Source organism: Toxotes jaculatrix, chromosome 13 (genome assembly GCF_017976425.1).
Source record: "Toxotes jaculatrix isolate fToxJac2 chromosome 13, fToxJac2.pri, whole genome shotgun sequence".
NCBI classification, from domain to species: Eukaryota; Metazoa; Chordata; class Actinopteri; family Toxotidae; genus Toxotes; species Toxotes jaculatrix.
This window is the reverse complement of record NC_054406.1, coordinates 25,433,382-25,459,776: the sequence shown is the minus strand read 5'-3', so window position 1 is coordinate 25,459,776 and position 26,395 is coordinate 25,433,382. Positions and strand designations below refer to the sequence as shown.

At 41.3% G+C, this 26,395-nt stretch overlaps 1 protein-coding gene across 1 annotated transcript; it reads right to left on the bottom strand.

Annotated features, from left to right (window-relative positions):
* Window positions 1-528: 528 nt before the first annotated feature.
* On the bottom strand, window positions 529-7,405 carry LOC121191858 (ribonuclease inhibitor-like; the record flags this gene model as incomplete). The annotated part of the gene is made up of 4 exons (XM_041053312.1): window positions 529-700; window positions 3,077-3,250; window positions 4,682-4,855; window positions 7,254-7,405. Coding segments are annotated over 4 exons (672 nt in total), but the record flags the coding sequence as incomplete, so codon positions are not given.
* Window positions 7,406-26,395: the final 18,990 nt, after the last annotated feature.

Below are 26,395 nucleotides of genomic sequence, written 5' to 3'. Positions count from 1 at the left end.
TCTGTTTTCATTGGTTCCACAAATATTTGTGTCCCTGTTCAGCTCAGCAGCTGAGTGTAGCTCTATGAATGTCTTCAGGAGACACCGTGTGAAAATGTCCTCTCCATATTTAAACCATGGTGACGTGTCCTCTCTGTGACAGCAGGCTTTTCACTGTGCCTGTGAGTGAGGCCATTGGGAGCAGCTATGAACACTTGTGCCTTCAGACCTGCTCACACGTGTTGTACAGATCAGTTCTTGTCAAACATCCTGATCTCAATGAGACTTTGTGAATAACACAAGCTCAACTCAGTCAAACTGCTGACACTGTCAATGTGGACTGTAAGAGTCCGAATCCAAATCATTTTCAAAGCTTTAAAAATCACTTTGAAAATCAGAGTCAGCACTTTCACAACTTTCTTTCAACCATTTCACACTTTGAATGTTAGAAATTCTGAAGGAGATTTGACCTAATAAATACTGAATAAAGCACAACTTTCACATCATATTCATCTCAGCACACAAGTAAACAATGGAGTCTGACCTCAGAGTCTCCAGTCCACAGTCTGGACTCTGCAGAAAACCACACAGATCCTTCACTCCTGAATCCTGCAGGTCCCAGTTTCCACTCAGGTCCAGGTCTCTCAGATGGGAGGGGTTGGACTTCAGAGCTGAGGCCAGAGAAGCACAGCTGATCTCTGACAAACTGCAGCCCCTCAACCTGAATAAAGAATAAAAGATGTGAGTTTAGGAGACAAAGTTCCTGCTTGAAAGCGTTGAGTGTTTCATCATCTGTTCAGAGCTGAAGAAGGTTGAGAATGTACAAGTTTGGAAAATGGAAACTCCAAACACCTGAACCAACAGGATGCAGCTTAAAAACAGTCAGATACTAAAAGTCAAACACAGCTCTCATTAATATTAATGACAACATGCTGCTGCTTCAATAAAGACATAGTGACTTCAGCTCTTAAACTCTTCCAGCTCCACCAGTGGCTCCATCTATACAAACTCATGTTGTTGACATTTGTTTCAGATTCTACTAAAGATCCTAAAGTTTTGACAGAGAACAAACATGTCAGGCTGAAGTTTGGAGGAAAGTCAACAAATGATTGAGACAAAATGGAAAAGATTTTCACTTCATGTAACGGTGACGACATTTAACAAACATGCTGAGTCAGCTCTGGAAAAAATGAAGAGACCACTGCAAAATGATCAGTTTCTCCGTTGTTACTATTTATAGGTATGTGTTTGAGTAAAAAGCACATTTTTGTTTTATTCTATAAACTACTGACAACATTTCTCCCAAATTCCAAATAAAAATATGATCATTTAGAGCATTTCTTTGCAGAAAATGACAAATGGTCAAAATAACAAAAAAGATGCAGTGTTCTCAAACCTCACATAATGCAAAGAAAACAAGTTCATATTCATTTTTAAACAACACAATACTAATGTTTTAAATTAGGAAGAGTTCAGAAATCAATATTTGGTGGAATAATCCCGATTTTCAATCACATCTTTCAAGCATCTTGCCATGCTCTCCACCAGTCTTTCACGTTGCTGTTGTGTGACTTTATGCCACTCCTGATGCAAACATTCAAGCAGCTCAGGTATATTTGATGGCTTGTGACCATCCATCCTCCTCTTGATCACATTCCAGAGGTTTTCAGTTGGGTTCAGGTCTGGAGATTGGGCTGGTCCTTCATCCACACCTTGATTGACCAAGCTGTGTGGCATGGAGCATTGTCCAGCTGGAAAATACAATCCTCAGAGTTGGGGAACATTGTCAGAGCAGAAGGAAGCCAGTTTTCTTCCAAGATAACCTTGTACGTAGCTTGATTCATGCGTCCTTTGCAAAGACAAATCTGCCCGATTACAGCCTTGCTGAAGCACATCACCCATCCTCCACCAAATTTCACAGTGGGTGTGAGACACTGTGGCTTGTAGGCCTCTCCAGGTCTCCGTCTAACCATTAGATGACCAGGTATTGGGCAAAGCTGAAAATTGGACTCATCAGCGAGGGTGACCTTACTCCAGTCCTCTATGGTCAAATCCTTATGGTCTTTTGCAAACCTCAGCCTGGCTCTTCTTTGCTTCTCATTGATGAAGGGCTTATTTCTAGCTTTACACGACTTGAGCTCTGCCCCTAGAAGCTTGTTTCGAGCCGTTCTCACCGTGCACTTCACCCCAGCTGCCATTTGCCATTCTTTTTGTAGGTTACTTGATGTCATCCTACGATTGCTGAGTGACATTGGAATGAGTTGACGGTCATCCTGGTCAGTGGAGAGTCGTTTCGCCCTCTGCCAGCCTGTAGCTTTGTTGTCCCCAGTGTCTGCTGCTTGACCTTGTCCTTATGAACAGTCAACTTAGAAATTTAAAGGATGGAAGCAACCTGACGCTCACTGTATCCCTCTGCCAGTAAAGCCAGAATTTTCCTCTTTTTTCTCTCTTTTCCTCAAACAAAACTTTTCTTTTCAACTGTTTTGCCATGGTCAATAGTTATTTTATTGATTGCTATTACTTTTGAGGTACTACCAGCACTGTTTGTGCCATCCATCCAGTCCTATTGCAAGAGCATAGTGATGACCACAGCAGTGGTTTTTATACTTTTCCTCATTAAATAGGATTTGGTTCAGGTGATCACCTAATCAGTACCTCATTAAGTAGACTGAGGTGTGCTTGTGTTGGAATTCAACATACACAGGAATGGAATGGCTGTCATACCTGTAGAGATATTGATTTCAGAAGAATTTGCAGTGGTCTCTCAATTTTTTCCAGAGCTGTTTCTGAGTCACTTTGACTTTAGTCTCATCACTTTCTAGTCGTGTTGGAAGAAGAAAATACTGAATATATATTTGTTGATGTGCGTGTGGAAAAAACTTGGATGTGATTTAAAGAGTGAAGCTTTTTTCTTGTTAAATGAAGCTTTGAAATCTGTAGCTCAACATTGCTCTGCCACAGTCAGTGGACTAAACCACAGAAGAAGAAAACAGACTTTACCATGAAGTATAATATGAGTGTGATGTCTGCACTTTACTGTCAGCACAACTTTCACATCATATTCATCTCAGCACACAAGTAAACAATGGAGTCTGACCTCAGAGTCTCCAGTCCACAGTCTGGACTCTGCAGAAAACCACACAGATCCTTCACTCCTGAATCCTGCAGCTTGTTGTTACTCAGGTCCAGGTATCTCAGATGGGAGGGGTTGGACTTCACAGCTGAGGCCAGAGAAGCACAGCTGATCTCTGACAACCTGCAGCCCCTCAACCTGAATAAAGAATAAAAGATGTGAGTTTAGGAGACAAAGTTCCTGCTTGAAAGCGTTGAGTGTTTCATCATCTGTTCAGAGCTGAAGAAGGTTGAGAATGTACAAGTTTGGAAAATGGAAACTCCAAACACCTGAACCAACAGGATGCAGCTTAAAAACAGTCAGATACTAAAAGTCAAACACAGCTCTCATTAACTTCAGTCACTATAAACATCACAGATCATAAAGCAAAGAGTGAAGAAACATTTCTTTCTGTCTTAATGTGGAATATTTGCTTTGTATGTGAAGAAATATAAAAGTCAACTGAAGGTGAAGATGAAATTGTTCCAAAGTAAAGAGTCAATTAGCAAGTGTTGGATTTGGAATCTTCATTCAATGAGTTTGAAATATGAAGCTGAACAAGATGCTCAGTGTGGATCAGCATCAAATCTCTGAGCTCAAATCTCCTTCAAAAAGTCCCACATTCACACTCAGGTTTAACAGTTTGGAAGAAAGTTTTCAAAGTGTTCACTAAGGTTTCAAATGAAATCTTTCATATTGTGTGAAATAATAGTTTGAGCCTTTGATGTTTTGAGTGTGACTGAAGTTTGTGTTGAGAGTTTGAGAAGCTGCAGACATTCAGCACATGTGCAGTGTGTTGAATGAGACATTTCATCACATTCCAGTCATGTGTCTTTGGTCCAAAGCAAGTTCAGCTTCATCCAACACTCTCTGCTCACACATTTGAATCTGCTGTTCCAGCATTGCATTCTGGGATTCCTGGCCCCACCTTCCTGGTGGGTGTCAGCATCCCACAGTTTGTGTCCCTGTGACAAAGACACAGTGGGACGTTGACACCCAGTGGGCTCAGTGATTGGTCGGCTGTGTGGAGCTGAGAAAGGAGCCAGGGTTTGAACTTCTCTCTCTGCTCTGTTTTCATTGCTTCCACAAATATTTGTGTCCCTGTTCAGCTCAGCAGCTGAGTGTAGCTCTATGAATGTCTTCAGGAGACACTGTGTGAAAATGTCCTCTCCGTATTTAAACCATGGTCACGTGTCCTCTCTGTGACAGCAGGCTTTTCACTGTGCCTGTGAGTGAGGCCATTGGGAGCAGCTATGAACACTTGTGCCTTCAGACCTGCTCACACGTGTTGTACAGATCAGTTCTTGTCAAACATCCTGATCTCAATGAGACTTTGTGAATAACACAAGCTCAACTCAGTCAAACTGCTGACACTGTCAATGTGGACTGTAAGAGTCAGAATCCAAATCATTTTCAAAGCTTTAAAAATCACTTTGAAAATCAGAGTCAGCACTTTCACAACTTCCTTTCAACCATTTCACACTTTGAATGTTAGAAATTCTGAAGGAGATTTGACCTAATAAATACTGAATAAAGCACAACTTTCACATCATATTCATCTCAGCACACAAGTAAACAATGGAGTCTGACCTCAGAGTCTCCAGTCCACAGTCTGGACTCTGCAGAAAACCACACAGATGCTTCACTCCTGAATCCTGCAGGTTGTTTTCACTCAGGTCCAGGTGTCTCAGATGGGAGGGGTTGGACTTCAGAGCTGAGGCCAGAGAAGCACAGCTGATCTCTGACAAACTGCAGCCCCTCAACCTGAATAAAGAATAAAAGATGTGAGTTTAGGAGACAAAGTTCCTGCTTGAAAGCGTTGAGTGTTTCATCATCTGTTCAGAGCTGAAGAAGGTTGAGAATGTACAAGTTTGGAAAATGGAAACTCCAAACACCTGAACCAACAGGATGCAGCTTAAAAACAGTCAGATACTAAAAGTCAAACACAGCTCTCATTAATATGAATGACAACATGCTGCTGCTTCAATAAAGACATAGTGACTTCAGCTCTTAAACTCTTCCAGCTCCACCAGTGGCTCCATCTATACAAACTCATGTTGTTGACATTTGTTTCAGATTCTACTAAAGATCCGAAAGTTTTGACAGAGAACAAACATGTCAGGCTGAAGTTTGGAGGAAAGGCAACAAATGATTGAGACAAAATGGAAAAGATTTTCACTTCATGTAACGGTGACGACATTTAACAAACATGCTGAGTCAGCTCTGGAAAAAATGAAGAAACCACTGCAAAATGATCAGTTTCTCCGTTGTTACTATTTATAGGTATGTGTTTGAGTAAAAAGAACATTTTTGTTTTATTCTATAAACTACTGACAACATTTCTCCCAAATTCCAAATAAAAATATGATCATTTAGAGCATTTATTTGCAGAAAATGACAAATGGTCAAAATAACAAAAAAGATGCAGTGTTCTCAAACCTCACATAATGCAAAGAAAACAAGTTCATATTCATTTTTAAACAACACAATACTAATGTTTTAAGTTAGGAAGAGTTCAGAAATGAATCAATATTTGGTGGAATAATCCTGATTTTCCATCACATCTTTCAAGCATCTTGCCATGCTCTCCACCAGTCTTTCACGTTGCTGTTGTGTGACTTTATGCCGCTCCTGATGCAAACATCCAAGCAGCTCAGGTATATTTGATGGCTTGTGACCATCCATCCTCCTCTTGATCACATTCCAGAGGTTTTCAATTGGGTTCAGGTCTGGAGATTGGGCTGGTCCTTCATCCACACCTTGATTGACCAAGCTGTGTGGCATGGAGCATTGTCCAGCTGGAAAATACAATCCTCAGAGTTGGGGAACATTGTCAGAGCAGAAGGAAGCAAGTTTTCTTCCAAGATAACCTTGTACGTAGCTTGATTCATGCGTCCTTCGCAAAGACGAATCTGCCCGATTACAGCCTTGCTGAAGCACATCACCCATCCTCCACCAAATTTCACAGTGGGTGTGAGACACTGTGGCTTGTAGGCCTCTCCAGGTCTCCGTCTAACTATTAGATGACCAGGTGTTGGGCAAAGCTGAAAATTGGACTCATCAGCGAGGGTGACCTTACTCCAGTCCTCTATGGTCCAATCCTTATGGTCTTTTGCAAACCTCAGCCTGGCTCTTCTTTGCTTCTCATTGATGAAGGGCTTATTTCTAGCTTTACACGACTTGAGCTCTGCCCCTAGAAGCTTGTTTCGAGCCGTTCTCACCGTGCACTTCACCCCAGCTGCCATTTGCCATTCTTTTTGTAGGTTACTTGATGTCATCCTACGGTTGCTGAGTGACATTGGAATGAGTTGACGGTCATCCTGGTCAGTGGAGAGTCGTTTCACCCTCTGCCAGCCTGTAGCTCTGTTGTCCCCAGTGTCTGCTGCTTGACCTTGTCCTTATGAACAGTCAACTTAGAAATTTAAAGGATGGAAGCAACCTGACGCTCACTGTATCCCTCTGCCAGTAAAGCCAGAATTTTCCTCTTTTTTCTCTCTTTTCCTCAAACAAAACTTTTCTTTTCAACTGTTTTGCCATGGTCAATAGTTATTTTATTGATTGCTATTACTTTTGAGGTACTACCAGCACTGTTTGTGCCATCCATCCAGTCCTATTGCAAGAGCATAGTGATGACCACAGCAGTGGTTTTTATACTTTTCCTCATTAAATAGGATTTGGTTCAGGTGATCACCTAATCAGTACCTCATTAAGTAGACTGAGGTGTGCTTGTGTTGGAATTCAACATACACAGGAATGGAATGGCTGTCATACCTGTAGAGATATTGATTTCAGAAGAATTTGCAGTGGTCTCTCAATTTTTTCCAGAGCTGTTTCTGAGTCACTTTGACTTTAGTCTCATCACTTTCTAGTCGTGTTGGAAGAAGAAAATACTGAATATATATTTGTTGATGTGAGTGTGGAAAAAACTTGGATGTGATTTAAAGAGTGAAGCTTTTTTCTTGTTAAATGAAGCTTTGAAATCTGTAGCTCAACATTGCTCTGCCACAGTCAGTGGACTAAACCACAGAAGAAGAAAACAGACTTTACCATGAAGATCCTCAGTGTGGATCAGTATAATATCAGTGTGATGTCTGCACTTTACTGTCAGCACAACTTTCACATCATATTCATCTCAGCACACAAGTAAACAATGGAGTCTGACCTCAGAGTCTCCAGTCCACAGTCTGGACTCTGCAGAAAACCACACAGATCCTTCACTCCTGAATCCTGCAGGTTGTTTCCTCTCAGGTCCAGGTGTCTCAGATGGGAGGGGTTGGACTTCAGAGCTGAGGCCAGAGAAGCACAGCTGATCTCTGACAAACTGCAGCGACTCAACCTGAATAAAGAATAAAAGATGTGAGTTTAGGAGACAAAGTTCCTGCTTGGAAGCGTTGAGTGTTTCATCATCTGTTCAGAGCTGAAGAAGGTTGAGAATGTACAAGTTTGGAAAATGGAAACTCCAAACACCTGAACCAACAGGATGCAGCTTAAAAACAGTCAGATACTAAAAGTCAAACACAGCTCTCATTAATATTAATGACAACATGCTGCTGCTTCAATAAAGACATAGTGACTTCAGCTCTTAAACTCTTCCAGCTCCACCAGTGGCTCCATCTATACAAACTCATGTTGTTGACATTTGTTTCAGATTCTACTAAAGATCCGAAAGTTTTGACAGAGAACAAACATGTCAGGCTGAAGTTTGGAGGAAAGTCAACAAATGATTGAGACAAAATGGAAAAGATTTTCACTTCATGTAACGGTGACGACATTTAACAAACATGCTGAGTCAGCTCTGGAAAAAATGAAGAGACCACTGCAAAATGATCAGTTTCTCCGTTGTTACTATTTATAGGTATGTGTTTGAGTAAAAAGAACATTTTTGTTTTATTCTATAAACTACTGACAACATTTCTCCCAAATTCCAAATAAAAATATGATCATTTAGAGCATTTATTTGCAGAAAATGACAAATGGTCAAAATAACAAAAAAGATGCAGTGTTCTCAAACCTCACATAATGCAAAGAAAACAAGTTCATATTCATTTTTAAACAACACAATACTAATGTTTTAAGTTAGGAAGAGTTCAGAAATCAATATTTGGTGGAATAATCCCGATTTTCAATCACATCTTTCAAGCATCTTGCCATGCTCTCCACCAGTCTTTCACGTTGCTGTTGTGTGACTTTATGCCACTCCTGATGCAAACATTCAAGCAGCTCAGGTATGTTTGATGGCTTGTGACCATCCATCCTCCTCTTGATCACATTCCAGAGGTTTTCAATTGGGTTCAGGTCTGGAGATTGGGCTGGTCCTTCATCCACACCTTGATTGACCAAGCTGTGTGGCATGGAGCATTGTCCAGCTGGAAAATACAATCCTCAGAGTTGGGGAACATTGTCAGAGCAGAAGGAAGCCAGTTTTCTTCCAAGATAACCTTGTATGTAGCTTGATTCATGCGTCCTTTGCAAAGACAAATCTGCCTGATTACAGCCTTGCTGAAGCACATCACCCATCCTCCACCAAATTTCACAGTGGGTGTGAGACACTGTGGCTTGTAGGCCTCTCCAGGTCTCCGTCTAACCATTAGATGACCAGGTATTGGGCAAAGCTGAAAATTGGACTCATCAGCGAGGGTGACCTTACTCCAGTCCTCTATGGTCCAATCCTTATGGTCTTTTGCAAACTTCAGCCTGGCTCTTCTTTGCTTCTCATTGATGAAGGGTTTATTTCTAGCTTTACACGACTTGAGCCCTGCCCCTAGAAGCTTGTTTCGAGCCGTGCACTTCACCCCAGCTGCCATTTGCCATTCTTTTTGTAGGTTACTTGATGTCATCCTACGGTTGCTGAGTGACATTGGAATGAGTTGACGGTCATCCTGGTCAGTGGAGAGTCGTTTCGCCCTCTGCCAGCCTGTAGCTTTGTTGTCCCCAGTGTCTGCTGCTTGACCTTGTCCTTATGAACAGTCAACTTAGAAAATTAAAGGATGGAAGCAACCTGACGCTCACTGTATCCCTCTGCCAGTAAAGCCAGAATTTTCCTCTTTTTTTCTCTCTTTTCCTCAAACAAAACTTTTCTTTTCAACTGTTTTGCCATGGTCAATAGTTCTTTTTTTGATTGCTATTACTTTTGAGGTACTACCAGCACTGTTTGTGCCATCCATCCAGTCCTATTGCAAGAGCATAGTGATGACCACAGCAGTGGTTTTTATACTTTTCCTCATTAAATAGGATTTGGTTCAGGTGATCACCTAATCAGTACCTCATTAAGTAGACTGAGGTGTGCTTGTGTTGGAATTCAACATACACAGGAATGGAATGGCTGTCATACCTGTAGAGATATTGATTTCAGAAGAATTTGCAGTGGTCTCTCAATTTTTTCCAGAGCTGTTTCTGAGTCACTTTGACTTTAGTCTCATCACTTTCTAGTCGTGTTGGAAGAAGAAAATACTGAATATATATTTGTTGATGTGAGTGTGGAAAAAACTTGGATGTGATTTAAAGAGTGAAGCTTTTTTCTTGTTAAATGAAGCTTTGAAATCTGTAGCTCAACATTGCTCTGCCACAGTCAGTGGACTAAACCACAGAAGAAGAAAACAGACTTTACCATGAAGATCCTCAGTGTGGATCAGTATAATATCAGTGTGATGTCTGCACTTTACTGTCAGCACAACTTTCACATCATATTCATCTCAGCACACAAGTAAACAATGGAGTCTGACCTCAGAGTCTCCAGTCCACAGTCTGGACTCTGCAGAAAACCACACAGATGCTTCACTCCTGAATCCTGCAGGTTGTTTCCACTCAGGTCCAGGTGTCTCAGATGGGAGGGGTTGGACTTCAGAGCTGAGGCCAGAGAAGCACAGCTGATCTCTGACAAACTGCAGGAACTCAAACTGAATAAAGAATAAAAGATGTGAGTTTAGGAGACAAAGTTCCTGCTTGAAAGCGTTGAGTGTTTCATCATCTGTTCAGAGCTGAAGAAGGTTGAGAATGTACAAGTTTGGAAAATGGAAACTCCAAACACCTGAACCAACAGGATGCAGCTTAAAAACAGTCAGATACTAAAAGTCAAACACAGCTCTCATTAACTTCAGTTAGGGGTGGGTGATATGGCAAAAATATCACATCACGATTTTTTAATGGTAAAATCACAATCACGATTTTATCACAGTTCATTTTTACAGTGAAGTTAATTTAGAACCAAACTATTTTCTTTGTAAAAACTTAAAGGCAAAAAAGTCACCTCTTTCCACCGTTTGCTACTTCTCTCACACAGCGTGCTTTTATCAAAGGCTTGTGTTATAGTTGGTTGTTTCTGTGTAATGTCTTTAGCCGTTACCACTGGCTGATGTGTGGTTGGCCTCGCTGCTTGGCTCTCAGCTAATTGTTCCGGATGCTGCCTCTTCAGGTGGTTAAAGAGGTTCGTTGTGTTTGCGCTTTGTCGTTTGGAGAAAACCCAAACCAGTTCCATACGCAGTGTTGGGGAGTAACGGAATACATGTAACGACGTTACGTATTCAGAATACAAATTATGAGTAACTGTATTCCATTACAGTTACAGTTTAAATAGATAGTATTCAGAATACAGTTACATTGTTGAAATCAATGGCTTACGTGACGATACTTCTCTGTTTCACGAGTTTATATTTTTTCTCTAAAATGAACAAAGGCAACCCGATGCGTTTCCCAGAAGCCCCAGCTCCACGAAAACAAACGGAAATAAACGAGCTATTCGCCTGATCAGTCGGTCAGAATGGAGTCGGACGAGGAGCAGCAGGAGCGAGAGCTTGAGCCGCAGCCGGCAAAACAGAGCCGGGACAGGAATGCGCTGGCCAAGACAGAAACACCGTTACATATTCTGAATACGTAACGGCGTTACATGTAATCCGTTACTCCCCAACACTGTCCATACAACTGGAGTTCTTTTTGGGGACCAACTCCAAGCGTTCACTTTCGTTGTCGGCCATGGCTACCCGCTACACCTTGACTAAAACAGCGAGGCTAGTAAAAAAAAAAAAAAATCAGCACTGCTCATACTTCACCATGATTGGTTGGTCATGTTCACGTGAAGCGGGCTGTTAGTTGCCCAAGGAAAAAAAACCTTCTCGTGCGTCTGTGCGCACACATAGAGCTGCAATTAATAGAATGTGCCCTATAAACGATAATACGATCTCTGTCCTCTGGCAGATCGTCAACACTTTCTAATCCTTCACGATCTAATATCGTCATATCGCACACCCCTAGTAGTAATAATATTATATTGTATATTGTATAATATTGTATATATTATTGTACATTTTATTTTTTTAATCTTATTATTAATATTATTGTTATTTTTCTTGTCATATATATATATAAGTATATATATAAGTGCTGCCAGTTAGCTGTCAACTTGTCCTTTCCTTTCTTTTTGTGACTGTTTTACTTGCTGCTGTAACATAATTTCCATCTGAGGGATGAATAAAGTATATCTATATCTAAGGCTCAGCAGCGTCTCCACTTTCTGAGGATTCTCAGGAGGACCAATCTGAAGAGGGAGCTGCTGACCGTCTTCTACCGCTGCTCCATTGAAAGTGTGCTGACATATTGCATCTCTGTGTGGTTCTCAAGCTGCACCACGGCACACAAGAAGGCACTACAAAGGGTCATTAACACCGCCCAGAAAATCATTTGCCATCCCCTTCCCTCCCTTAAGGACCTCTACAACACCCGCTGTCTCAAGAGGGCACGCAGCATCTTGAGGGACTGCACACACCCACACCGGGTGTTTAAACTGCTGCCCTCTGGCAAGAGATTCAGGGCACTGAGAGCACGAACAAACAGACTCAGGGACAGCTTTTACAACAGGGCAATAGCCCTAATCAATGCCAACAAATAGCCTCATTTAATCTGGTTAGCCACCTTTCCGACAACAGGTCGTGCAATAAACAATGTCTTTTTCTTTGTATATATTTTACATACTGTATATTTCTATCCTGAATATATTTATTTTATTTTATTTTATTTTATTTTATTATTTTATTCTACTTTTCCTATTTTTACTTTTTTTTTTTTTTTTTATTCTGCACTGTGATTGTCTTCTTTTGCACTGATGTGGGACAGTACCTCAATTTCGTTGTACTTTTGTACAAAGTATGATTGTGCAATGACAATAAAGATTTATCTTATCTATCTATAAACCAACAGTGTGGTCCTTTAAGTCTTTGCTCCTTAACAATTTAACAAGTCAATTCAACTCAATGAGAAAAGACCACAATTTACACACTTGTGTTAAATATCAAAACGCACACACACACACACACACACACAAACTGACATTAGTCCTGACACTTCATTGAAATTAACTTCAAGTGTTTTTCAATTGATGCATGCAATTGGCACAAATATTAGTTCTGAGGATCTTCTGTATATTGTTGTGATAAAAATGGACTTTGAACAACTCACACTGGACATTTTCTACACTTCATTTAGAAAACATTAGTCTGCTGACTGTGACAAATACAAGTGTGTGAGTTCTGAAGGTTTCATTGAAGTCAACAGACATTATTCATGACAACTGACTGAAATGAAGTGAAACTGAAGGAATAATTCTTAGTCTGAGATAAGAAAAAGTCACAATATGGAACAACAACTATTTACAATCTCATTCATTCAAGATGAATGGATTCAAATTCTGGATGAAGATAAACCAGGTTCAGTTGTGGATTAAAGATATAAGATCTACAACAGTAACAGACAGTGAACTGACCTCAGAGTCTCCAGTCTACAGTGTGGACTCTTCAATCCAGCAGACAGAAGCTTTACCCCTGAATCCTGCAGCTTGTTGTTACTCAGGTCCAGGTGTCTCAGACTAGAGGACTGGGAGCTGAGAACTGAGGACAGAGCTTCACAGCTTCTCTCTGAGAGGTTACAGCTGCTCAGTCTGAAGAGGAAACAATGAAGAAAAAGTCAAATAACATTTGTGTTGAAAGGACAATCAAAGGAACAAAACTCTCAGTTTGCTCTGCAGCTCACAGCAAACTAACAGACCTGCATTTGAAAACTGGGACAAACATCAAACAGAGATTTGTTGAGTGAAGCAGAAATATCAGCTCTTTATCCACCTGCTAGCCAATGAGGAGTTTCTACATTGATGATCATCTTTCATAGTCTCTGATTCAAAACCTTTCTGTTTTATTCTAAACAAGTTGGAGACATGACAGTTAAATATGACACAATCAGTAATAGACATGTACAGTCAAGGCCGTAAGTATTTGGACAGTTAGACATGATATGTTATTTGGGATCTCAGCACATTCACTTTAAAATATAATAATGGATACTACAGTCAATGACTGCAAAGGATTTTACTCTAAATATTAAATCTGATGAGTTTGTTTCACTTCATGTGTATTTGTCCAGTTACTTTTCAACCACTAAAAGGGCTGAATCTCCCACACAGTTCTTTCTATACTGATGTCAACCTGCTCAAATTAAAGCTGAGACTTGGCTCTTTAATGTAGGATCCATTATTTTAATTCAGATTCAATGTGATGAAGCTCAGAGCTCAGAGATGATGATAAGGAATTAAAGAAGAGAGGAATTTATTTTCCCTCCTGCTGAATAAAATAGCAGAGTCTTTATATAATGATGAATAAATTCAACTATCTATACACTTACAGAGCTTTGTTAGAGGCTTTGACAACTGGCAGCAGCTTCAGAAGAGCCTCCTCTGAAGCAGAGTATTTCTTCAGGTCAAACACGTCCAGATCTTTTTCTGATGACAGTAAGATGAAGACCAGAGCTGACCATTGAGCAGGAGACAGTTTATCTGTGGAGAGACGTCCTGAACTCAGGGACTGTTGGATCTGCTCCACTAGAGAACGATCATTCAGTTCATTCAGACAGTGGAACAGGTTGATGCTTTGCTCTGCAGAGGGAGTCTCTTCAATCTTCTTCTTGATGTACTGGACTGTTTGCTGATTGGTCTGTGAGCCACTTCCTGTCTGTGTCAGCAGACCTCGTAGGAGAGTCTGATTGGTCTGCAGTGAAAGACCCAGGAGGAAGCGGAGGAACAAGTCCAGGTGTCCATTTGGACTCTGTATGGCCTTGTCCACAGCCCTCTGGTAGAGCTGAGTTGGATCAGGTTGGTATCTGAACAGTTTAGACCAGTTGGAGGTTGATTGTCCTTCTGACAGCAGATTGACTCCAGAGTTCATGAAGGTCAGATGGACATGAAGAGCAGCCAGAAACTCCTGAAGACTCAGATGGACGAAGCAGAACACCTTGTCCTGGTACAGTCCTCTCTCCTCTTTAAAGACCTGTGTGAACACTCCTGAGTACACTGAGGCTGCTCTGATATCGATGCCACACTCTGTCAGGTCTGATTCATAGAAGATCAGGTTTCCTTTCTGCAGCTGCTCAAAAGCCAGTTTTCCCAGAGACTCAATCATCTTCCTGGTCTCTGGACTCCAGTGTGGATCTGTCTCAGCTCCTCCATCATACTTAACATTCTTCAGTTTGGACTGAACCACCAGGAAGTGGATGTACATCTCAGTCAGGGTCTTGGGCAGCCCTCCTCCCTCTCTGGTTTTCAACACATCCTCCAGAACTGTAGCAGTGATCCAGCAGAAGACCGGGATGTGGCACATGATGTGGAGGCTTCGTGAAGTCTTGATGTGAGAGATGATCCTTCTGACCTGCTCCTCCTCTCTGAACCTCTTCCTGAAGTACTCCTCCTTCTGTGGGTCAGTGAACCCTCTGACCTCTGTCACCATGTCAACACACTCAGGAGGGATCTGATTGGCTGCTGCAGGTCGTGTGGTTATCCAGAGGCGAGCAGAGGGAAGCAGTTTCCCCCTGATGAGGTTTGTCAGCAGCACATCCACTGAGGTGGACTCTGTAACATCAGTCAGGATCTCAGTGTTGTGGAAGTCCAGAGGAAGTCGACACTCATCCAGACCGTCAAAGATGAACAGAACCTGGACCTCTTCAAACCTGCAGAGTCCTGCTTCTTTGGTTTCAGTAAAGAACTGATGAACAAGTTCCACCAAGCTGAACTTTTTCTCTTTCAGCACATTCAGCTCTCTGAACGTGAATGGAAATGTGAAGTGTATGTCCTGGTTGGCTTTGTCTTCAGCCCAGTCCAGAGTCAACTTCTGTGTTAAGACTGTTTTCCCAATGCCAGCCACTCCCTTTGTCATCACTGTTCTGATTGGTCCGTCTCTTCCAGGTGAGACTTTAAAGATGTCTTCTTGTCTGATGCTTGTTTCTGGTCTGGCTGGTTTCCTGGATGCTGTTTCAATCTGTCTGACCTCATGTTCATCATTGACCTCTCCAGTCCCTCCCTCTGTGATGTAGAGCTCTGTGTAGATCTGATTCAGAAGGGTTGGGTTTCCTGCTTTAGAGATCCCCTCAAACACACACTGGAACTTCTTCTTCAGAGCAGATTTAAGTTTACGTTGACAAACTGCAGCAACATGTCCTGAATGAACAAACAAGAAACAACATCAATGACTGATTCATAAAGAAAACATGACATGTTCATCCCCCTAAAGAACACACATGAACATATTTCATGTCCTGAGACGTTAGTAAATGTCCCATTTGTCCATCATGTAGAATCTTTAGAGAAATCCTCTTACTGCTGTGCAGACAGTCAGCCAGCTCCTCCTGCTTCATTCTCCTCAGGAAGTTCACTGTGATCTTCACAAAAGCCTCTCTGCTGCTCCTCCTCTGCTCTTCATCCTCACCGTCCAACACCTCCTCATCCTCCCTCTGACTCTCTGAGCATTCTGGGTAATCTGGACTCACAACCTTCTGGATCTTCTTCAGCTCCTTCTTCACAAAAGTCACAATGTTCTCCTCCAGCAGCTGGAACAGAAAACTATATGAATGACGCAATCAAAGTAAAACCATGGAGCCAAACATCAGATCCATGTTGGACACACTGACAATCCACTGCTCTAAAAAGTGCAGCATGGAGATTATTGTCAACACAACAGATGTCAAAGTAGTTGTTGTCCATGTACAGACCATAAATATGGAGTCCAGGTGTGTTTGATGCTGCTGGGCAGACTGAGCACTGGGAACCTCTGAGCTCTCCTGGTCCACTCTGTGGAGGAATCATGAAGAATTAGCTCACATTATGTTTGCAGCATCTGTGAGTGTTTTATGCTTTGTACACAAACAACAGCTGCTTTTATGTTCTGTGGTGACTGTCCTGATTAAAGCAAACACTACTGTGCTGTGACATTCTCAATGAGAGGAAACAAGCAATCAATTCTGTACCTCATGACCTGGAGTCATCACAACAAGTCCACCTTTTAAATGATGAGTTTTAAGGACTCACACTGGGTTTGACAGAAGTCTCACCTCTGCTACAGGACACTAACACAAACACTGGAACTGGATAGGTGCTGAGTTACAGGGAGTTTTAGTTCTGATCTGAATGACACATATAAGAACATAAGAAGTACTTTTCTTGAAAAGAGAAACATCAACTTTGCCACTAAAGCCTGTGTTTCAGCCTGATCATGTTCATATACTGTGTCATTCATGAAGCCTGGAGACAAAACACAATCACTTCATCTTTCATAGAAGACCAGTTATACAGGACAGCTGTCTGATACATTTTAAACTCAGCTGCAGCTCACTTCTTTGCAGCAGAGGGAGGCTGTCCTTTGAAATTAATGGGGATATCCTTTGACCTGTCACTCTTCATGGACACACAGCTGGGCTCAGGTCCATGTTCAGGTCCAGGTCCAGCAGAGTCTGGTGTGTGCTGCTGCTCTGGCCTTCAACACAACACACACAGAGCTTTGAGTGTGAATAATGATGGTTCAGTGATGTGAGTGCTGAGCTCTGACATGGAGAAGAGTCATGGACAGTTAGAGATCCTCATCTCACCTCTGAGCTTTGGTCTGGATCTCATGGTCCCCACACAGACTGCTTTTAGGGGGAGGGGCTCCCTCCTCTCTGTCCTCACACTGATTCATGATGCTGAATTCACATCCACATCAGCTCACACACACTTTCTACCTTCATCTGGAGAGAAAACACAAATCATTCATCTGCACATCAACTGAAATCATCCTCAGGTTCATGTTACTTTATTTGTATCTGTAGGTAGATTTGTTCCTCTGTTTTAAAGTTGTCTGACTGAACCATGACACTAAAGAAAATAATAAAATGGATTCTATAAAAGAGAGAGAACATGCTCATTATGGTTCAGTCAATGTGAAAATCTGCAAGTTTCCTTAAACAGTGTAAACGTTTCTGAGCCTTTTTACAAACCACTTCACAATTTTTTTCAAAAAGTCAATTTGCTGTCAATGATAGTCCCAAGATATTTGTAAGACTGCACATACTCAATGGTCTGACCTTTAATTAAAGTGACTTGGTGCCTGTGGGGTTTCCTCCTAAAATCAATGAGCATATCTTTGGTTGTTGTAGCATTTAGCTGCAGGTAGGATTCCTCACACCACTGAACTAAATCATCAATGACTGGTCCATGGCTGCTCTCACCGTCCAATAACTGAATCATCAGCACTTTATGATGCTTCTGCTGTCATGTCTGCTCTGACACATGTTTGTGTATAAAATGAACAATAGTGGTGACAACACACACCCTTGAGGAGAAACAGTGGAAGAACACCTTTGGTCAGACAATGTACTGTTGACCCTCACTCTCTGTGTCCTGTTGGTTAAAACATCCAGAATCCAACCCACCAGATTATTATTTAAATCAAACTGTTGTAGGAGCCTTTCAATTCAAATGTGAGGTTGGATTGTATTAAAAGCAGAAGAGAAGTCCTCAAATAAAAGCCTGGTGTGTGTCCCATTAAAATCCAGATGTTTAAAAAGCATGTTGAGCAGAGTCACTGTAGCATCCTCCACTCCTCTGTGAGGCCTGTATGCAAACTGCAGAGGATCCAGTGCATGTTCAGTTTGCTTCAGGACCTCAGATCTGACCAGTTTCTCAAAAGTTTTCATTCAGATTGAAGTCAGGGCGACTGCTTTAAAATCATTCAGTGTTTTGGGACAGCAACCACCATATTATCGGGGCCGTGACCTTTGTTCACTTTTACTGCACAGAATCACACAGCTCAATGTTAAAATGCACAGTGTCTTTAAGTTTATGTTTCAGTTCCTGAGTTTCTGTGCTAAAACCAAAGGAATCAAAACGATTAATAAAAACAATTCAGAGCATTATCCAGCTCTGTGTCTAAATTCCAACCATCTAAAAAGACACGAGTACTGAGCTCTGTGCTCTGAAGGCCTGCAGTAGTTTTCATGCTTGACCAGGCTGAACCAAGTTTGTTTGCTGCCATCTTGTTTTCCAGTTTTGATTTGTAATCCTGCTTTGACTGATTTGGTAAATCATGGTTTGTTGTATCCACCAATGAGTCCAAATCATCCCCACAGGACTGTGTGAAAACATCCCAGTCTGTGCAGTTAAAACATTCCTGGAGACAGAGCACTGACTCATCTGTCCAGACCTTTATGTCCCTGCTCTTTTCTCCATCATTTGTCCTGTAGAAATATCAGCTGCTCCTCCACTGATTGGCTCTTCTTTCCTCTTTCATATCTTTCACACACGATTCAGAGAGGACCATTTCCATTCACTGACACACAGATGGACTGAGATCCACTGATTTTATCTGACAATCTGTTTGTCTGCAGTGTTTCTGTAGAAAATGACTTGATGAAACAAGCTGCAGGTGATTATTCCACACAAAACAACTGAGACTCAGTTCATTTCTCCTCAATATTATTCCAGGGGCCTGTTTAGTTGGGGCCCCTGGCACTTTCCTGCCTTTTCTAATAGTAAAGTCTGAACTATATGAAGCAGCAACAACAAACCAAAACCAAACCAAACAGCAGAGACACAGATAGACATCAATAAAAACAGCAAATATGTCCTGACAGACAGTTTTTCTGTTTGTACTGTGACCAGCCACAGAGATATAATCACCTATCAGAGCCGCTGAGATGCTTTATTGTGAGAGTATTTATGGATTTGGGTCTTTATCATCTAATTAATCAGGTAGAGTTTGTCCTGATAGGACCAGGAGGCCTCTGACTCTGTGGATGGAGTGTTAACTGTCTCTCTGAAAAACCCTGTCAGTCCCTCTGAGCTCAGTCCCGTAGAGTTCATCTAATGACAGAGAAAGTCAGAGCTGTTCTCCAGCTGCCGAGCTCAGACCGCATTTAGCGGCTCAGACTGCGGGAGAGCAGCGGCTCAGGTCCGCCTCCTCCACAGGCTGATTCAGGCAGGAAAAGCTGCCTTCAGTCAGCAGTAAGTGGAGCCACAGACTAACAAAGGCTCCGTGTTCAGCTACTGACCATCAGCTCACTCTGCTTCTACTCTGACTCCACCGCTTCTACTGCAGATATCCACACAACATGGCGCATAATGACAGACCTCTTCCTGCCTCATCCCGACTTTACAGTGACAACTCAGAGTCTATACAACTAAACACCACAACGCAGTATAAAAAAACACTACAACATCCAAATCCGTACATTAGATAATCCAGGTAACTACAGGAAGTGTTGACGAGAAAAACATTAGAAGTGCTGACATTTACCTTCAGACAGAGAAAATCATCTGCACCACAAACTTCGGTGAAAGTAAAAGTGAAAGTAAACTGTCAGCAACCGTCGTGTCATGACGCGCTCCTGTCTATGCGTCATTGGAGCAACTCAATGATGTGTCGACGTCCACTGACCAGGAGCGACTCCAAACCACCCACTCCCTCTTGTGGTGAAACATTACAATTACAACATTACAATGCCTGTACTATTTATATTGGGCCACACTACTTAGTTATAAATAAATGAACAGCTGAGCAAACTAAACAATTAATAAGCAATAAATATGAAGACAAGGGTTCCTCTCTGCTACAGATACATTTTGGATTCATATTCTATACAGACTGTAATGTAAATAATTACCAATCATGACAGCTTTTTGCTTCTGTGCTCTGTTTCCTATCATAACTGTAATCTGCTGAGCACACAGTATCCACTAACTGTTCTGTAATCTGAATGCTGGTCCTCTAACATTGTTCACTGCCAACCCTGTTTGTATCATGTTTTATATGCTGCATGTCCTTCTCCTCCTCTCCTCCATTCCCAGCTGTCCTATCTTCCTCCTTTTCCTCCTTTCACCCAGCCCAGCCATCAGCAGGAGGGTCCCTCATCTGAGCCAGGTTCTGCTCAAGGTTTCTTCCTGTTAAAAGGGAGTTTTTTCTTGCCACTGTCTCCTTAAGTGCTTGCTCTGGGGTCAGACTCTGGGTCTCTGTAAAGCGCTTTGAGATAATTTTGATTGTGGAAGGAGCTATTAGAATAAAATTGAATTGAATTGATGTAAAATTTTACAGTTCATCCCCTGGTTGTAAGTTAGTCCAGAGCTCATCTATGACCATCATTTTTTATTGGATATATCCTGTGTCACCTTTGTTGCCATTTTACACAGTGCACAGTTTCCATTAAATTCTTTTACAGCGTATTTCCTGATAATCAATGTTAGAATTTTTTACAGTTCATCTCCTATTTATCATTTTACAGTGATCATTTTAGTTGTCACATTTTTTACAGTGTATCTGCTGGTACTGAAAACATGGATGGAATAATACATGGAACATTATTCAAACTATGACCAGTCCTCATCTTCCTGCTGATGTCATCAATACTGATTGGTACATATTGATCCTAATAATGAGTGTGAGTCCTGTTGGACACTTGTCAGTGTGACCACTGGAGGGCAGTAACCTCTCTGATTATTTGTCCTTCAGTCAGACATCAGTATTTATATCAGTGTAATAATATGTGTGTTCACATACAGAGAGTCATTATCAGACTGATGAACATTAGAGCTAAAATAAGTCAGTAAATGTGGAATAATGTCAGTGTGAACATCAGTATCAGTCAGTGCTGTGTGCAGAGTTGTAGTTACTGACAGTGACCACTGGAGGGCAGAAGACTCCTGTTCAGTGAAGAGGTTATAAAGTCACTTTTTCTTCCCGTCTCTGTTTTTTTATTTTTATTATTATTATTTTTATTATTTAAGCGTAACTCTAATGCTGTAATTTTATTGGCTAAATTACAAATACACTGTATGAAGGGATCTAAGGTTGGTGGTAAAGTAATGTAGTGTTTGGATCCTCTAGTGGAACACACACTGCTGTGATCCTCACCATGTTTTGGAGTAACAAAGATGTGAGCATTGTGGAGCAGAGAGAGGTGGTTTTCCATGGAGGACTGGATGTAGGACCAGTCTGATTTCTGCAGCTAAGAGGAGACAGTGCTATGAATCAGCCCCTGCTCATATACAGTGAATACATGTGGCAGCCACTTCCCTTTGGTCCTCACTGTGGCTCATTGTTCCTCAGGTGTGTGTGGGTGCAGCTGTGCTCATAGTGGATTAACTATATCCACTGACCCTGACATGTACGTTGTGGGTCAGAGGGTGGTTGTGTAACTATTGCTAACTGGTAAAATGATGTTGTATCATCTCGTGCTCATTGCCCCGTCTGTCCAGTGGAGAGGACAGATCAAGGAGTTCTGTCCCAATGTGTCCCAAAATGCTGCTGGTGGCTGCAAGTCAGACCTCTGAACAGGAATCTTCAGCAGGTCCCAGCACAGACACACTCCAGTATCATATGATCAGATGGGTGAATACCTCTCATACTCCTGATGGGACAGAGTCATCTGTAGGTTCATGAAGTGTTTGGATAATATCAGTCCAGTTTTTGAACCCGATTCTACCTAATGGAACAAGCTTCATAACAAACTGTAGTGCTGAATATTGTTTCTGAGAAATAAACTATTCATCAGGGTCATCACTGTACATGTGTGAGGAAGCTGGAACATTTTCTATGGTTTGTGTTGTTATGAATGGTTGTTTTTGGATTTAGTTGGTTGTTGATGATTTTGTCATGGAAACAAAGATTAAGGTGTAGCACACTAACATGTCTTCACAGAAATGTGTTTCACTTGTCTGTGGAGACTCAAAAAACTCCTTCAAACACATCAGACACATGTCTGACGCAGGTCTACTCAGCACGTTTGACCTACGTTGGACCTGTTCATACTAAACAGCTGCCAGCTGCTGCTCACTGCTGGAACAGTGGATTTCATACACTTCACTGCACATTCATGAGAACTACACTCAGTGCTCACTTTATTAGGTACACCTGGACAATCCAACGCAGTTCATGTCAAGTTGAAAGCAGCAAATGTTTTTGTATTTTGTGAAAACATGTTCTCTTGAGAAATAACCTGTAAATTGAAATAACTGATTAATTGTGTCCAACTATGAGCCAGCAGTGTGCAGTCTGACGAGCTCTCCTGAGATCTTTCCCTGTGCCTGAGTTCAGCTAGAACCAATCCTCTGTTGGCTCTCCCCTGGACTAATCCATGGACGGATTAATTGTGTCAGCTCTAATTATCAGTGTAAACACTTTACTAATGAGATACTTTAGAATTTGGTCAGATTATTAGGAGGTGGTGATGCCTGGAGGAGGGGCTTCTTCTAATCTCCCTGCCACACTTCATTTGCCCTCTAATGAACATTAATCCAAAAGAGTAAAAGCAGCTCAGAACCAAATGAAGCATTTAGTTTGTCTCATTAAAATTTTTCTGTGAGACAAGAAAGTTCATGACATTAAAGTCTTTACATGTGGAATAATAATCTCAGCTCATCGTTCTCAAATATGGTTTGTTCACATACAGTGACTTCAGAAAGTAGACCGTTTTTTTTTAAACACATTTTCAAATGAGCTGCCTGGTTAGCTCAGTTGGTAGAGCATGAGATTCAACCTCTCAGGGTCGTGGGTTTGAATCCCAATCCGGGTGGCACCACCTCCCATGGGCTCACCACCTGTGGAGGTGCCATAGGTCTTCGGTGCATTGTGAATTGGGCGGGCTGCCCCCGTGACCTGGGCCTGGACCCAGATAAGCGGCAGATGATGACATGACATTTCCAAATAAACCTTTTGTAATTTCTCATTATGTCTCACCCTCCACCTCTGCCTCACCTGCAGTCTCTCTCTCTCTTTCACAGTCATGTGTTAGATACAAATACTTTAACAGACACACACTGACTGCTGAAAATATTTCTTACCAATGTGTGTCATATATTTCCTCAGTTATCAGTCGAACATTTCATTAAAACAACAAGTGACCATGGCAAATTCATTTAGCAGCCATAGTAGATTCCTGTTAAATCAGAGCATCAGCCTCATATTCTGGACTCCATTTTCCATGTAACTGAAACCCAGAGTAGTAAAAGTAGAGAGGAGAGATGTGTGTGTGTGTGTGTCTGAACATCTTGATCTTGTGTGCTTAAATATCACATCAAGTTACCAAACATATCATCTGAACAAAACATCCCACAAAATGAACTAAACTACACACTGACATGAACTACTAACATGTACTGACTCACTGAAAACCTTGGAGCTGATCTGGACTTTCCTGTAGTTTCCTCTTGTCCTTGTAACAGCAGTAGCTCCTCCCTTCCTTGTCAATAATTGTGCAGAAATATCTGAGTGCTTCTTTCTTCCTAAATCATGAGCAAGTCCTGTCCAGTCCAACTGTTTCTGCTCCTGTTTGACTTCTGAACTTGTCTCTGGCTGTGTGTCCACTTACTGCAGCCTGTGACATCAGACTGTAGAATGTTGATACATCAAAGGCATCAAAGGACAAACACACACACACACACACACCTGCAGATAGATAGATAGACATAGATAGATACATAGATATTGCAACACTGCTCACTCTGAGTCTCTCACTCACAGCAAATTAGTTACCTCATATGCTAAAAATGCAGAGTGTTGTTCCACCAGGGCTGAAGTGAAATCAAGTTTCCTCAGAGTCAAACTCATGTATTGTTCATGTATGTTTAGTCAGAAATAAGTCAGAAATAAGCTGTACTCTGACCCATATATCCATATTCATACCAGTCACTTTATATATTGTTGCACTGTTCACCATATTCTTTATCCCTATTTTATTTTATATTTTATTCTATTTTATACTTATTTAGATAGATTTTAAATATGCCTTTTATGTTACTATTTGTGCCAAAGAGCTGCTGTACAAAATTTCATTGTGCCTTGCATAATGACAATAAAGATTCTTGATTCTTGATGTATCAGCTCAGGTTTGACTGACACTTCATCAATGTCATGAACCGGCTCAGAGTTCACAGCAAAAAGAAGAGAGATCACACAAACAGAATGGTGGATAATCAATTGAAAACTTAATATAGGAATATGTATGTCAGTGGTGTAGGGAATGTCTGCATGTGTGAAAATGTTGGATGTAAAAATACACTAACCGAAAATAAAATAACCAAACCTTACCAACCAAAATCTACATGAGAGAGAGAGAGAGAGAGAGAGAGAGAGAGAGAGAGCCAGCCTCTCCCTGGTGGAACAACTTCCTTAAATTCTCTTTAAACAATGGCAGAGGACATGATGGTGGACGATAAACAATCACTAACACTATGTTGTACATAAAGACACACTGTGCACACTAAATTGACCTGTGACCTACAGTGGTTGAAACTGTAACCAGCAATCTGGATCATATCTAGCAAGGATTCCACAGTAAGCCATGTTTCTGTTACAGTAATACAGTTAGGCTGCAAATGCTGTGTACACATCACCACATCTGCAACATGCTGAGTTAAACTTTGCACATTCATACAAAACACTCTAAAAATATGTGGACTTGATGTGCTCCTTGGAACATCCTCTGTAAGAAACTGGCACATGTTATTAATGACAGCCAAAATGCTCTTTACAATAAATCTTCTTCTGTTCAAAGTTCTCAATAATGAACTCTGACAGACTCCTAACATGGCTTAAAGCCACATGTACTTGTCTTGCTGCAAAAATCTTTCCTAAATTAAAAAAAAATAAATTAACATCATCAAACTTCACAAAGTCCTTGTGAGGAAACCTCTTGTTTTCTAAGAAAACAATGTGAGTCACTGTACCACAAACACCATTAACAAGACCGTCTAAAACATCTACATTCTTACACAACATGACACGTGCACCCTTGCCTAAAAATAATTCCTATGACAAATAAGTATTGGAAGCTTTGGCATGATGCCCTTCTAATAGCTTCAGTTTGTCATTAACATAGTCTCTCGCCTCTACAACAACATATTCTGGACAGGACTTCAACAACTGTTGATTATTATGCTCATTTACTTCAACTGCACGTCACTGTCCAGCATCACTGTTCCCTTTGAACACGTTCTAACCCGATTTAACAGCTGTGCAAAAACACAATCTTTTTGCTGCATTATTTCCTTTAATTCTACCACCTTAAATACATTTGTCCATAATGTATTTCTAACATCATCTACATACAGTGGCTTCCCTTTAACAGGAGGCAGTTAGAAAAAATCAGCAACCACATTAACATTTCCAAAGGGTGATAAGTCACCACTTTGTTTAATTCGCTGAGAAGAGAATTGAACTTCTCTTCGCCCAAAGGAGCATACGGCAGCTTAACATTCCTCCCTATACTAAAGGTGGTGTGAATGGTTGTTGCTTTCAAATTAAAAGCAGGAATCCCTGTACGAGCAGTCAACACACACATTGACTCATACTGAATCATCCTTATCACATGACTTTTACCAGTACCTGCACCGCCAGTAATAAAAACATGCAGCGGTGCAGGATTTTTACCATTAACCTTCTCTAAACACCACTGTTTAATTTGGTAGAAAACAAACAACTGTGCCTCATTAAGAGACCGAACAAGAGCTAAACACAGACTGTGTTCTTTCCTTTAACTCATCTATGCTCTCTAAATGCTCTAATTCCTGCTGTGGACAGAGCTCACACCACAAATCTTCTACATCATCATCAGAATCTATGCGACTCTGAATGTTTTCTAAATCCTCTGTCTCCCTCTCAAACATGATCCTATTCAGATCAACGACAGACTTAACAGAATGTAGTGATCCATCCCTAAACCTGACCTGGTGTGACTCATAGACCTCCTGAGATTCACAGTTGAAATGGCTTAACCGTATATCAACTGTGTGTGGCAGAAACAACTGCAGAATACTCCGGTAAAACTTTTCAGGAGTCTTTGTGAGTGAAAAGCAAACATAACTATTCATGACACATATTTCTCACTCTTAGACAGGACACAATATTCAGAGGCAAAAGACGCCAGACACATATCATCAAAAGTGCTGTCACTTGGCCTGTTCTTATTTCTATCAACAAAACCTGTCATCCACATCTCATCTGTACTAACAGCACCTTCTGCCTCAACACACTC